This window comes from Trachinotus anak, unplaced genomic scaffold (assembly GCF_046630095.1).
Source record: "Trachinotus anak isolate AG129_WGS33_773 ecotype Australia unplaced genomic scaffold, CSIRO_AGI_Tana_v1 ptg000004l, whole genome shotgun sequence".
In the NCBI taxonomy this organism is placed as follows: Eukaryota; Metazoa; Chordata; class Actinopteri; order Carangiformes; family Carangidae; genus Trachinotus; species Trachinotus anak.
In genome coordinates, this window is record NW_027273855.1 from 17339698 (window position 1) to 17355256 (window position 15559).

The window sequence follows — 15559 nt, forward strand, 5'->3', positions numbered from 1 at the left end:
TGTTGAAACACACACACACACACACACACACACACACACACAGGGACACACTCCTTGAGCACAATCAGAACAGAAGATCAGAGGTCAAACTGGGTCAGCTGACCCTTCCCTCCCTTTTCAGACCTTCTCTCTCCTCCTCTTTACTGCGTCAAAGCGCGCTCTCTAATAACACAACTCCCCTTGTGAAACACACGCGCACTTCACTCAGATATACAGTGCAGCCTCCAACCACAGCGCATAAAACCATATCTTCTATCCATTAGCTGTAACTCTCTCAATGGTTTATAAATGCAGTATCCCTCACAACACATTTTGAAGTATAGTTCAACACACACATCTTTCATTCCAAGGCAAGTCTTATTCCGCCTTTGCTTTTTCCCACTCAAGCCCCCACATAGCTTGCAGCATTGCTCACACACTCACACACACGCTCACACACACAAACTCACACATGAACAAAGAGAACCACCATTTCCACATATTTGTCTCTCCTTTTAAAAGGGGGTTTGATTTAGCATAAATGTTGAAGCCAAGGGTGCCCGGCTACCATGGCAACCAAATTAAACGGAGGATCTCTTCAGAAAGCAGAAATCTAAATTATTCGGACTCTTTTATGAAGGGGAAAATGAAAATTCCCTTCACTGTACAGAGACCACTGCACTGTAAAGGCAAAAGAAAGGAGGGGGGGTAGAAAAATGAGGAAATTGCTATTGTTTTTTTGTATCTGACCATGCAGTTCAAAGGCGTACCATGCCATTGAAATTCATAGGTTGTCTCATGACAACCAGTACGTTAACACTCAGCATATGTGCACAAAGGAATGATGTAACCACAGTGTCTCTAAAACTCCAGATAAACCTATTGCCTCTGAAAGACACTACAATACGTGTGTCTACAAATCCTCAGTGAAACCCGGCACACGTATGATGAAATCCATAAGCTGCGTGCATGGGATTAGGCGCGACTGTTTCTGGTGTGGTAAATGATTTTATCTGTTGGAACAGGATGAGGTTTAAGCAACACACCATCTACGCCGGGCCTCCAAAGCTTACATAAGTGAAGGAGGATTATGTACTATATTCCGATTATTTGGTGCGGAAGCCTGTTTGTGGTCAGCTGAATACTAATTTCAAATATCTCACGCTTAGTCTCGGAAATGTGGATAAATCCCCAGAAAGCAGGATACTGTATGTTGCACAACGGAGTGTGTCAGCAGGACACAGAGAGAGTCCTTTGCTAATGTGTAAAACATATATATTAAAGTGTTGTTGTTTTTTTGTTGTTTCTTTTTAAAGTCAAACGTTTCACATCACATTTCCATAACTCTGCCATTTAATCTGCAGCGTGTGACTGAAGCGTTATTACTGTATGACTGTGAGGAGGGCGGACATGTTACATCTGTAGATGCATGTGTCCAGGGGATGCTGGGAAAAGTGGCCAGGGGTCATTCTCTCGTCCAATGAACAGATGAGTGGAGGGAGATGGAGGTCAGAGGTGACCCTCTTTTTCTCTCTCTCTCTCCTTCGCTTCCTCTCCTTCCATTTGTGTGCCTCTCCTTTCTCCATATATACGTGTATGTGTGCGTGTGTTTGTGCATGTGTGTGTGTGTGTGTGTGTGTTTGTTGTTGGCCAACAGCAGATCTATGTTATTGATTGACTCCTGTGGCTGCTGGGCTGCCCACTGAAGGAGGGGGCAGAGCTCTAATGAATTCCTGCACCTTATGCCCCCTGCGCCAACCCCTACACCCCCTCCTTAATTAACTTTGTTTGTGTGTGTGTGTGTGTGTGTGTGCGGGTGGGGTGGGGGTGTGCGTGGACGCATGCATGTGTATTTTGTGTGTATCTTCTGCGCTTCCTCCACAGCTCAACACCCCCGCTTTTACACTCCCCTGCCTTCTTTCCTTTCTCTCTCTTTCTCTTTCTACCCTGTCCGTGCCTCCTCTCTTCTTCCTTCATTTCTCCTACTTTATCTCCTCTTTTTATATCTTCCTCTGCGTCTGCTAGTAGTTTGAAGGCTGCTGATGACTTCGTATGTGTGTCACTCTTATCTGTCACGCCCCATCTCCATCCCCGCGTCCTCAATATCTCGTATCTCTGCACCTTTCAGATCTATGTATGTGCAACTGTGCATACGGAGCGTGTATCCATCCATCTGATCTGTGATCATTTATCTATACTGAGCATGAAAAATGACTGACAGTGTCTGTGTGTGTTTTAGTGTGTGTGTGTGTGTGTGTGTGTGAGGGAGAGACAGAGTGGTCAACATTGACCCGGTAGACTGTGAAGAGGCTGTATACCCATCGGTATTCCAGACGTGGAGGCAAACTACTGTCTCTGTCACCTTGACTCCCCCTGCAGCAGACAAGCACTGGGCTGCACAGGAAACACTTAGCACTACCTGACTGTAGTTAAAATGGACAATAGGGCTATTTTGCTGCTCCTATTTCATTTTTTCATTTTTCTTTCTCCTTTGCTTTTCCGTCCCCACCTGCTCTCTGTGCCCCCGCATCACCCCAGTTTCTGGCTTCACTTTGTTTATTCCCCATTAGCTTTAAGTGTGAATTCAGCTGTCACTGCATGGGCTTTGTGGAACAGTAGGCTTATATATTAGGATGTCAGAAGGTTTCTGTCCAGAACAATCACACATAATTATGCACACAGCCCCCTTAAGGCAACTCACAAGTCTGCATTAGTGCTCAGAAGTCTGTGTGTGTGTGTTTGTTTTAGGTGTAGACAAGCCATTCTTTCAAAGTCTCTAAGTCGGTGATGTGCGTGGTGTGTATTTTTGTCTAAGTCTTTGTTAGAGAAAGCAACCTGTCATCAGTTAAATGTCAATTAGGAGGCAATGAAAGTGTGTTTGTGTGTCTGTATTTGCCTGCGTGCGCGCGTGCGTGTCTGTGTGAGTGTTGAGAGCGGAGCCGTCGTCAGCAGTGTGGTCTGACAGTCTTGTAGATCTACAGTGGATCCTCCAGCGACATGTCTACTGCTGACAGCTTTTCCACTCACCCTGCTTTCAACGACATTGACGGCTAAACACACACGCAGACATGATGCACACGCGCATACACACACACACACACACACATCACGTCTGTGTGTGTCTGCCCTTCTCTCTCTCACTGTCTCTTTATGATCTCCCTGTATTTTTGTTGACTGGTGATGATGAGGTATGTTAGGGAGTCGAGGAGAGAGAGAGATGAATCAGAGCGGTGACGTGTTGGTAGTCGCTACCAAAAACACTGGGTGTAAACGATGACTCGACTGAGAGGTTTGAAAGAATTGGTTTAATATGGTGGGGGGCTGTGTATTTTCCCTCAAGCTGTTATCACTGTTGGGTGAAACCCTTAAATCAACACAGTGACAACTTTTCAATTACAATGCTAGGGTTTTTTTTTTTGTAGTTTGACCAGCATCCTTCTCATCCCCTTTTGAAAGGGTTTCACAAATCCAAGATTGGCAGGCTTTTCAGCCAATAGAGAAGCATGTCATCCCTCAAATTAGGTAAAAACAATGCTGTGCAAAATGTTTTGAGGTATTGTCCCTCACCACCACCTTGAATTCCCCTACTTTAGTTTCATTGTCAGTCAGCAGTAGCTGCAGAAGGACAGAGGAGCCTCACCCATCTTCTGTTACTTCATCTCTATTTTCAGGGGCAGACGTGACCGAACCCAACAGCTCAGACAGCCGCGGCGAACGCCTCGACTTCTTCCTCAAACAGGAAGAGGCTCTCACCGCAGAGCCCGGCTTCATGGGTCCCAACGAATCGGAGGAGGCCGGAGGAGGAGCCGGGGGTGGAACGATCTCATCTGTAGCCAATCTGAAGGCGGCGCTGATGAGTAAGAACAGCCTGCTGTCACTGCGGGCTGAGATGATGGGAGATGATAACCCCTTGCTCTATGAGTACCTGCCCAAAGGAGGACACTCCCTGTCGTGTAAGTCACTGTTTACTAACACTGTGGTCACACTGATCGTTACAGAAACTTACACCCAGCCAGCCACACATCTCATCATAACTTACAACTCAAGTGTACACAAATCTACGAGTGGGTTTTTTTTTGTTTTTTTTTTTTGAGTACCTGCTCATATGGTCACCTGTGAGACTTAAAACATACAGGCTTGACCGCTTTTGACATGAGTGTCCTCTGCTGCAGTGTATTTTCCCTCATCAGCCACTGTATTTGGATAACACTGAATGCATGCATGCGTGTGTGTGTGTGTGTGTGTGTGTGTGGTGCCACTCGAATGTGTAACGAGATTGTGTGGCAATGCCAGTGATGAATAGTCAGCAGTGACTCAGTGAGAGAACATTTTGCTAGGATCGCTCTCGCTGTCGTGAGAAAATTTGTTTGGTTTTATGTGACAGTTTCTTTGTGTGTATCAGTGGGTCTATGGCTGTTTCACAGCAGCAGAGTAACACAAGAGAACTGCAGCAACTGTTCACATATTAGTTCCTTACTGAATTTCAGCAGTGACAAAAGTGACAAAGAGCTTTGCTCTACTCAACTACGGAGAAAAACCTCTGCTTGCTGTTAAAAGCGCCTTCAAAATAAGGAGCATTTTTACTTACAATAGAAAAATGTGATAAAACAGATAACAACGAACTGACTTTAAGCAATATTCAAGAATTATTAAATATTATTATTTACCATAAAATGTCATTTTTTGTGATAATTAATGACTGACTTGTGTGTTTTTGTGTTAAGTCTTCCTCCAGTCTTTGAATGAGGTTTAAATGTCTCAGCACATCAGCAGTAGAAAAACCTCTTATTTAAGCTTAAATGTTCCAGTCAATGCCTCCACTTAATGAAGAAGAAATAATTTTCTAAATACATCAATAATAGATCAATATACATGCTTAATTGCGCTTAATTTGTCCATGTTAACTGGTGAATTTTTTCTTTGTTCAGTCAGTTTTTTTTTTTTTTGCCTTCAGTGAAGGTGTTAAACTGTCAGTATTTCTATAGTACATGTGTGTATCTGTGTGTGTGTTTGTGTCCCTGTATGAGCGTATATTTGCTAGAGACCATGTCCGCGAGGGCACATTCATGTGTGTGACTTTTGTGTTTGTGTTTCTTTGCTTTTACTGGCTAGTAATTGGATCTTTTGTCCCGAGTTCTGCCTGTCTTTGTGAGCGGAAGAAAAGCAAAGGAAGGGTACAACTCCAAGCCTAGTCATGCCTTTTGAGTTGAGCCCCACTCACCTACAAAATAAAAGACAGAGCCAAGACTGAATAGACCAAAACACACATTCAGAATCGCACATACGCGCTTGTGCTTGCGCACGCACGCCACATCACATCACCCCTTTTGTGCAAGTGTTAAGTGTGTGGGATTGAGATGTTTCTGTTGGCTTAAAGAGGAGAATCAGATGCTGTCACAGCACAGATAGGCAGCCTCACAAGCTCCAGAAAAGAGAGGAGGCTTTTTGATACACACTCACACTTTACAGATATACTCAGCCTTGACTATATGAATAGGAGATTTGGAGAATTCAGAGAATGTTAATCATTTGCTCCCTGCTTGGGAAAAAAAATGTTGAATGAGTCTTATAGCTGTATTTCAGTAGTCACCAAAGAAACCTTGGGGAGGTTTTTGGTTAGCCAAACCCTATTTTGAATTCCCTGCACAATAGGGGTTTGGGGAAATGGGCTTGTCACGATGGCCAACAACCTCCCCTCCCTCCGTGGGTCTGCCCCTGTGTCTAAATGAGGACAGAAAATAAACAAACACCGTACCTCAGATTACTGGGCGGAGGATAAGTCTGCCTGGTTTGACAGATCGCTGCTCCCTGCCTCCCTCCCTCCATTCAGACCTCTTTCCCCTCCTCCCCCTCCTCTCCTCCCTGCTTCTCCTTCACCCCTGCTTAACATCCTTCCTGTCCTTTTTTCCCTCCTGTACTCCCCCTCACGCCATCCCTCCCTCCCTTCTTCCCTCCATCTATTTCTCCTTCACCCCTCCTTAACACTCATCCCTCACACTCTCCCTCACTCCCTCCCCTTCTGGCCGGCTCCGTCAGTGCCTCCGTATTTGTTTCAATCCTGTCTCTTTCCCCCTCTTTTACTTCACCCGTGGAGCATCAAAGTATGTTGGTTTAAAATCCTGGGAAAGTATTGATCTAGGCAGAGAGGAGGTAGAGCAAGGTCACCTGGCCCAATTCAAGAGAGACCACTGAATATCAGCACAAGGCCTTGACACAGAGTTTCTGTCTCCCCCTCCCTCCTTCTCCCTCTTTCTCTTGTTCTCTCCTTTCTGTACAATTGAACCTTTAATAAAACATTTTTCTCCATAAGATTCATACATCCAAAATCGGATTAACCACTTTCTCTTTACATTCAGCGATTCAAACTGAGTCGACCCCCGCCACCTTGTTGATGGGGCAGGCAATTCAAATGCACAGCTCCTCTCTTTCCCATCCTTTGCATGGGTCACAGATTACATCCTCCTAGCATGTCATGGAATGCCAAAATACAGTGGAACCAGCCTGTATGTCAATCAGCCTCCCGAATCCAATTAAGATCATTTGGATTTGGCCCCGTTACCCCTTTGTGCGTCAGACAATCAATGCCAGACAATGGATTTTGCCAGACCATCCCTGCGCACCTGTCCGCACTGCCACCACGTACAGACTATAAAGAACATCCAATTAACTATAGGGATCATACTGACATTATTGAACTTTTCTCCCCACTGCCTGCTCTCATCACTTCACATGTACTTTTGAAAATTGACTCAGCCTGTACAGTCGCTCCCAGTGGCTCCATAGCTTCTCTCCAGAGATTTTATGATTTTTCTATATGATTTGAACACAGATGCTCTCATTCTGGGGGCAAGAGACTTTCCAGACTTAAAATTTGGATTTTATATACCAACGCCATATTCTCTGCCTCTCTTTTTAAATGCAAGAGGAAAGAAAGAACAGTAAGGGTCAATGTAAAGGTAGATATCGATACAGGAGATGGAAATAACTTCAATCTGGTCATGGCATCTTCCATTAAAGGTGACCTAAACTACTTTATATATAAACCTTTCGGGTTTGCTGGCACTTCTCCAAGCACCTCTTACCTGCAGGAGATACATACAAGAGTCTGAACTGTGGGTCCAAATCCAGGTTTGCTTTTTTTCATCATACTTTGTACAACAATAAACAGAGCGTAAAAACCTCCCAGAGAGTATTGTTAACAGGTCGTCATTAAACCTTTGTGCCATGAAGTCATGGAGAACCCCAATCCTATCTTGCTATTTATTCCTAACCTGACTTACCGAGTTTAAGTTGATTGGCTATTGGCAGCTGGTCAGTCACCGTACAGTAACCCAAAAGCCACAACAGACCTAATAAGTCCTGGCCCCATTCTGATAGCAGAAGGAGGTGAGGATGCAGGTTGTATCTTAGTGTTAATGTAATTCAGTTACTCTTCATTACTGGATTTTTCTTCTTTATCTTTCTTTTGCTCTTGTTATTTGTATTCTTTTCAGCTCTCCAAATACGACAGCAATATTAAACTCAGTGAGACAAGATTGCAAAAATTACGGTCGAATGTTGTTGGAATTCTTCAAGAGATCTGGACCGAAACTGTTGAACCCAGTCGATGCAGATATTCCATGATAGTCCTTTCCTATGAAGCTCCCTCTGCCAGGACACCATTTGTCAATGAGCTTCTATCTCTCACCTGTGGCTCATCCTTTTACTCTCTGTCTTCATTTCTTCCTCCCTGTTAATGTTGTTCCTCCCGTTACTGCCGGGGGTGAGGAAGAAGAGATGGGGAGTTAAGCATTTGTGTGTGTTCTCAGTAAGTGGGAGTGGGGAGTGTCGGGCGCGGTAGTTTAACATTCCAGGAATCCGTCCACGGTCGAGCCTCATGGTTGTGTGATTCTGTCCGTTGTGCAGAGGAGGGCAATGAATGGCTAACCCACTGCATAACTCTGGAGACATTCCCTAAAACACTGCCCACACTCACACGTACTCAGACACACATACACACACACACACACACATACTCCAGAATAATGTGCAATACATTATACTTTGATTAATATGCACGATAAGAAAAAGGGATGCACTCTCAGCACCAGTTAATGGTGATATTAATGTAGCAGAAAAAGCTTCCGTGTGAATAGCTGTAGCGAGCTAAAGGCTCTGTAAGAAATTCGAAATTCTTCATCCAGCGTGCCTCAACTTGTTGCTGGTAAACATCTTACATGGTCGATATAGTCGTCCTTTACCCTGCGTGTACAAAAAGTCTTCACTTGAGCTGCAGGATGGCTCCTGTCCAAAACAATCTCCCTCCACACTACAGAGGATCCTCAAGCCCCCTCTCCTTATATGCATTTTACTTGCTCACACAGCACATGCACACTCTCTCACAAAACACACACATGCTGCCATCCTCTGCGCACGCATGTGGGTGGAAGGAGAAGGAGAGCAGAGGAGCGAAAGAAAAAGAGAGAGAAAGAGAGAAGAGAAGCCCTAACCCTTTCCCCTCGGCTGGTGGAAAGTGAAACTTCAGAGTTTTTCTTCCTCCCCCTCTCCATAGTGTTTGATAGTGTAGCACTGGCAGCCTCTGTGTGCCCCCCTGCCCACTCTCTCCCGTTGTGTTCTGGTGGCCAGCTGCTAGCAGAGTTGCAGTTGTACGTGAGTGGGTGGGTGAGACTCGTTTCCTGTGCTCCTCAGGGCTCCGCTCCAACAACTACTGCAGCACGCTCCGGCCAGGGGCCACGGGGGCCACTATTCATAACAAACAGGGGGCTGGCTCCTCTCCTCCTCCTCCTCCTCCTCCTCTTCCTCTTCTTCCTCCTCATCTTCCACCATCACCACCACTACCGCCATCATCGTCATCATCATCTTCATCAACATACTGCCCACCCACTCCACCCACACCACTGCTCCCCTCTGAGCCTCGGCCCCTGGAGGCCCCCGGTCTGCGGGCTGGGGTATCCCCGCTGCGCTCAGAAGGGTTGGACATGCAAGTGGAAGAGGCTCCTGAGGGCCCGGAGCCCTCCACCTTGCCTGAGGTAAGCACACAGAGCCTGGCTCTGCTCCAGGGCAGGCGGAGGCTGCTCTCTGGGTAATGCTCCTCCAGCTGGATAAAAGTTTGATCCATGTAAAAATGAGTGGAGTTGAAGATCCAGGGGGCAGCTTCACCCTGCTTCTGCAAACACACTGAGGGGGGTTGAGAGATGACGGAGAGTAGAAGGTGATTGGTGATGAGGTGGGGGGTGATGCTGGAGTTAATGGGGTTATTTTTCATCATAGGAAAGTCTATTTTTTTTTATACACACAAGTACATCATCGCTCAACCCCTCTCTGTATCTCATTCTCAGTGTGGAATCTGGCATATTTCCTGCTACACTGGAGAAGAAACACTGTCTGTCTGTTTTCTTTTGTTTGTCTTTCTTTTCCGTATGATTTGTTTGCTTTCTCTTCCTTTCAGATTTCCAATTCGTCACTCTTGTCTCACTTTTCAAATACTCTTTTAATATAGCTAGACCAGATTTCACCTTCGAGCCAGCAGACTTTGCTCAGCATTAGCGGTAATGTGGTATATAGTGGTTAGATTAGAGATGACACATCTGGTCACAATGGCAGTGTGTGCTTAGATATGGCAGATAACGGGCAAGCTAGTGAGATGAGACTGAGTAGAATCAATACTAGTAGACAATGAGAGGTTTGCTCTCACAGCCCAGGAAATTGTTTGTTCTGCTTGGTGTGTGTGTGTGTGTGTGTGTGTGTGTGTGTGTGTGTGTGTGTGTGTGTGTGTGTGTGAGAGAGTGTGTGGGTGTGTGAGCATGGATGTGAGTTTTGTGCCAGTCTGTGTGTGTACGCTGTGTGTGCGGGTGAGCATTTAGAAGCAGCATTTGATTTCAGTGGACCTGCCTCCCAACAAGCCTCCCTATCTCTACGGACAAGCCATCTGTTTGCCCAGTGCACTGTGTTCTGTTCTTGGAGAGGAGGAGGAGGAGGAGGAGGAGGAGGAGGAGGAGTGTAGGGGCCGAGGAAATGGGTGGGGGTGAAGGAATGGCAGGAGCGTGGAGTAGATGGAGGAAGGATACAGTTCAGATAGGATGTAGAAGGGAGACGAAAGTGGGGATGGGCGTATGTTGCACCTTGCTAACACCCAAGTGGGGGTTGTGTATATGACTAACAGAAAGATAATATTATTAATACTGTAGATCAAGCGAAGTGCTCATTCTGTGTCTCATAGGACAGCTCTAGCACCCAGGAACTGCGTTATTTACTGTACAAGACTTTTTCCATGTTTGCTTGCTTATCTCTAACAATTTATCTGTCTTTAAATCATGCTGACCTGTCGTTTCTCGTCTTTTTTCCTTTTCTGTTTTTCATGTCTTTGTTTCTCTGTTTCTCACGTGCGTGAAAAAAGGTTGTCTTTGCAGCTTGTCTCACCTGCCTGCCTCCTGCATGCCCAGACAATATTCCATACAGCCTGTATAAATCCCTGTGTGTGACATAACGAAATGCTTTGTGTTTGCAGGAGGGCATAAAAGACAACGAAGACATGAAAGAATACAGCACAGGTATGGTTTAGGCTTTAAGACTTGAAGTATGTCATGTCTAGACAACTTAAGAGAGAGTTTTTGTCCTTTTATACTAGTTCTATTTCTCTCACTTTCATTCTCACCCTCCTTCTTGCTGTCTCAGCCTTGGAAGGTGACCAGCCTCCTGTCGAGAAGGATCAGATGGGCGGTGGGAGCTGTGCTGGTGGTTTGACCATGCCTGCGTCAGTGTCCATGGCTGGCAGAGAGACTAAAGGGCTGATGGTGCTGGGCGAAGAGGCTGGATCAGGGGAAAGAGTCTTGCCAGAGCCCCGTGCCTGGCCCTCACAGGGGTTTGCCTGCTCCCTGTGCAAACGGCTGTTCAGCAGCCTGGAGCATCTCAGGGAACACGAGTACCGCCACACCCTGACTCTGATGGCCTTGTCCCTGGACTGGTCGAGCATACAGGGTCCGCAAAACCAACCTAGCTTGCCCCATCACCAACTACAGTCCCAGCCTCTCCACTTCCATCAGTCTCTCTACCGCCCTGCAGTGGCCGAGCCTGCGCGCTACCTCTGCTCTCAGTGCCCCGCCAGTTTCACCCTAAAATCCAATGCAGACCGGCACGAGAAGACCATTCACTTCAAAAAGAAGCTGATGCAGTGTGTGTACTGTCTGAAACACTTCAGAGACCGCACAGACTTGCACAGGCACCTGTCGTCCGTGCACTCCAAAGAGAGAGGACACACCTGCCCTGCCTGTGCCAAGGCTTTTAGCACCCAGAAAAACCTGGCAACACATGTTAAAGTGTGCTGCCAGGTGGGGTCGATGCCGGGACCTATGATGGGAGGCCACACTGGGATGGAAATGTCTCAGGGTGTCTCAGGGTATATATCCTCTGTGACGGCTTTCTCCAGAGATGAAAGTTGACAATAATAATCACAGTATCAATGCTGAAATCTGAGGCTGGGTCTACAGGCTGCAGGCTTCTGTGCACACGTTCATACCCATTCATACCCATCAATTAGCAGCGTATCCTCACTGGTGTTGTACATTCATGCCAAAAATTATCTGTTGTGTCATTGCACTGAGAAGGGAAGAATTCCTTATACAATCAAATGTCTGTTGACATGATTATAAATATCTTTACCTTTACCTGTTAAATTTGATGCCGTTATTATTTTTAAAGGTTCTTTAAGTGATCGTCATTGCCATTAGAAGTTACATTAGACCGCCAGCACCACAGACCAAAGCAAATGCTTCATCAGCCACACCTCTGGCCTCAGTTTGGCCACGCCCACACCCCCTCAAACCCCTCCCTCCTCCCTTCACCTTCTCAGTCAACAAGGTGTTACGGAGCCGAGTGAAAGTGGCCACTAAACACACAACGTAACAGGTATAACTGAACAAAGTTACCCTGTGGACAGAGAGCCAACAAAATGCCACAACCATTAACCGACACTAACATTGCCGTTACATGCTCCACAGCAATGCTGACAGCTAGCGAGCTAGCAATAGCAACATTTGCTGAACAAATTCATAATATTTGTAACAGCAAGTCAGCTAACGTCATCATGCCCTTTAGCAGCTCATAGGGTCCTCCATCTGGGTAAAAACAGAGCAGTATTGGCTCCATGGTTGGACCAGTAAAGAAATTCAGCCATGGTTTTATCCTCAGTCACACAAATGACACTGACATTGTCGTGGGTAAAGACATTGACAGAGCGGACTTTAAAAAAACTTTTTTTTTTTTAAACTTTCTGGATTTTTTGATGGTTAATTTGAGCCAGTAGTCCCTATTGCTAGAACACCTGTGCTCTCATTTCTCTTTGTCAGAGCCTTTTTCAACAAAAAATGGTTTCATCAGCGGAGAAAATTCTGGAAGGTTGCTTTTACCTGAATGCTGTCGCTTTCACCTGAAGGCTGCATACTGCACTTTGTCAGTTTGCGTGTGGGCGGTGCCTGTGTGTTTAAACATTGGGGGTTCAAAACGGTTTAACAGGAGAGACTCAAATGCATGAACATCCCACTTTCCCAGTCCGGTTAAAAAAAAAAGAGAACAGAAAAACTCAGATTACAACACAGACAGGGAAGGTGTGACTTCGTTCTAAACTCAGGATGCCATTTCTCCACTACATTTTCAAATAGAAAATAGTCGTTGTACAGCTATATTATTGTTTAAAATCCGGTTTAATCTCGTTTACAGAACCTTTAATGATTGTTTAATATAAATTGGAAACTTATAAGTCAACAGGGCACAATTTTTATGCAAAACTTTTAAACACACTTTTGGCTAAAATTATATGCAGTATTTTTAGGGTTTGTGAATAGTTTTCTTGAGCACTGACTGGACCCATAAACAGGTGAACTACTCTGTGCTGCGGTGCCGGGTGGAGAGACAGAGTGGGGGTGATGGTGTCTTTCCACCTCCCCAACCTAAACCACTTGTCTGGCTCACTGTCGCCAGCCACCAGTCTGACTAAACTCTTCTCTCCTTTTTAGGCAGAGAGATCTTTATCTTTGTGTCCACCCCTGCATTATGGGCACAAAGACAGTTCATATCTGCAAGGCTTTACTCACAGCCCACGCAACCACACCACCTGCAGGAACTATGTAGCATTGCAGCATTGAGAGCTGAATAAAAAATCTGATTATTTCTGTTGTAGAACACATCAATAAATATTAAAAACTGAAGAAAGAACTTAATGCAATATATAAAAGTATTCGCGGTCACTGTTTCTCAAAGCGAAAGCAAAAACAAAGTAATTCTACCACAGTTCCACCTCCACTGGACACACAGACGCTTGTCCTCAGTTGTCAGTCTGACACAGTTCCCTTCTGTCAGTGCTGTCAGATCAGTGCAGATGGAGGGGATGTGCCAAACGAGACAAAGCCAGCTAAAACAATAGACCAGTAGCAGCTCAGATGGGGGTTGGGTGGTGTCATTTTCTCCCTCTCTGTCCATCTCCTCTGTCCCAGATCTGTAAGTCTTCTAGTGGCTGAGTGTGGCTGGAGCTGGACAGTAATTGGTCCTTCATGGCTCCGACCCTTCTTAACCCTTGTCCCCTCATCTGAGGGGGAAGTGGGGACTGAGGGGCAGATGCCCTTTAAACCAGATGAGCCTGGTGATGTCACTGCCGCAGACAGATAATGGTGCAGTTGTGAGTAAAAGGTAGAAAATGGGAGATCAAGGCAGACAAGTGGGAAAATGCTGAAGAGGAATAAGGGAGGTGGTGGAGACAGAAGAGCTAGAGCAAGGCCTGCAGGAGGGAGCAAATCCTCTCTCATGTAAATTCAGACAAATTTCTGCCAAAAGTTTATCCCTTGAGGTTACAGCAGGCCTTTACCCTGCAACAAAATATTACCTTGATACAGCCCAAATTTTTTTCAAAATGTATTGTGTACACCCATACTGTGAATACTGTAATAATCCACAGTCACTCCAGCACATAGAACTGTAACTTCTGAATGTGTGCAGTAAAAGCAGAATTGGTGTCTATTGGGAATCTACCCCCTTGCTAGTGTATATATACACAGAGAATTCCCAAATGCCAAATCCTTTCTGATACAAAATCCCATTTCTCAGGTAGCACACGCTGTCCCAGCCAGCAGCTGAAGCAGACTGGCGGGCTCAGAGAAGTCAGAAACTAATCAGGAACTCTGCAGAATCAGCCACTGAGGAGAAATTGCGAATACTGTGCGGATGTTGTGTAGCGTTTCAGAGTTGTAATACGTGCTGTTTGTAAATACTGAAAGATATTTCATTTTAGATAATGAAGAAAACCTATGTACTGTATAAAAAATATGTACTTTTCTAACCAGAATGAGATTCTGCTTGTAATTTTTATGCTGTGATTAAACTGTTATTGAAATTGTCGAAATTTCTTTGTCATTAGTTGTCTGTGTCATGCACATAATCACATAATCACAACAATATTTCTTTCTTTGTGTTTTCATTTAACATATATTTAAAAAACAAAAAATCTGAATTCTCTAATCCGTTTGTGCAGTTTATGTATATATGCATGTTTTTTGTCGATATGCTTTAATCAGAGCAGAAGTCGGTTTGCAGATGGAGGTAATTATATTGTGTTCCTTATAGCTGGACCCTTAACTGTGTGTTTGACTCCCTTCCTCATGTGCTGTAGATGTGTAGAGTATGTGTTGTGCTTGTGTACACAGCCAATCCTGGTTATATACTGTATGCCTTGATAGTAAAGTTTCTCATTGGTTAGACACACAGTCACACACACACACACACACACACACACAATCGGTTTACTTGGATACCCTTCACCTGGCTTAACTACCATTTAAGTCTAGACCTTGAGATAATTGGCCTACCAGACTTCTACACAAGACTGGGACATTGTATTAATATTAGTTCTTTTTTAAAAAATTATTATTATGTTGAAGCCTCTCTTTGTGTGTGTGATTATTTCCCAACCTTCAGCCTTCTTGTCGTTGTCTGTGTTTGTCTTTCTGTCTGTGTTTTTGCTGTCCATAGCAGAGACCTCCTAGAGCAACCAAGGCAGACTGACTGTTGTGTCGTGTGTTTATAGTATCTCTTTGCCTTTATTGCTTTAGTATGGAGGAAGAGCTGTTGCCAGGGCAACTGTAGCCTTGACTGGGGTTGGGGTGGCCATGGGAATTGATGGTACATTTCTAGACCATGCTGCTAATTAAATGTAACTGAAAAGTGACGTCTCAGTTTATGTAAATGAGCTTCATTCAGCACTAATATATTTTCTTCTTCTCTTTTCTCCCCCCCCCCTACTCCCTCCCTCCCTCCTTCTCTCTGTTCCTACAGTGAATGACTTCACAGTGATCCGTAAAAAGTTCAAGTGCCCCTACTGCAGTTTCTCTGCTATGCACCAGTGCATCCTAAAGAGGCACATGCGCTCTCACACTGGTGAGAGGCCCTACCCCTGTGAAATCTGTGGCAAGAAGTTCACCAGAAGGGAGCACATGAAGAGGCACACACTGGTGAGTGGGTCCATATGATCACCAGTTGGGGGCATAAATTACATCTTAACCAACGTGTACATAAAAATTCTGAAATGATATTTTTC

General features: G+C 45.0%; 1 protein-coding gene across 3 annotated transcripts in view; it reads left to right on the forward strand.

Moving 5' to 3' along the window:
• Positions 1-15559, forward strand: part of zbtb46 (zinc finger and BTB domain containing 46) — a 66269-nt gene that overhangs the window by 40248 nt on the left and 10462 nt on the right. For 2 of the 3 annotated variants that reach the window (XM_071476483.1, XM_071476482.1), the window contains exons 4-7: positions 3651-3932; positions 8668-9008; positions 10487-10529; positions 10654-14368. In XM_071476483.1, the coding sequence (XP_071332584.1) occupies positions 3651-3932; positions 8668-9008; positions 10487-10529; positions 10654-11417 (1430 nt within the window). In that variant the 3' untranslated portion in view covers positions 11418-14368. Of the gene's footprint in view, positions 1-3650; positions 3933-8667; positions 9009-10486; positions 10530-10653; positions 14369-15297; positions 15474-15559 lie in introns of those variants that run through there. The other variant, XM_071476484.1, reaches the window with a different exon arrangement.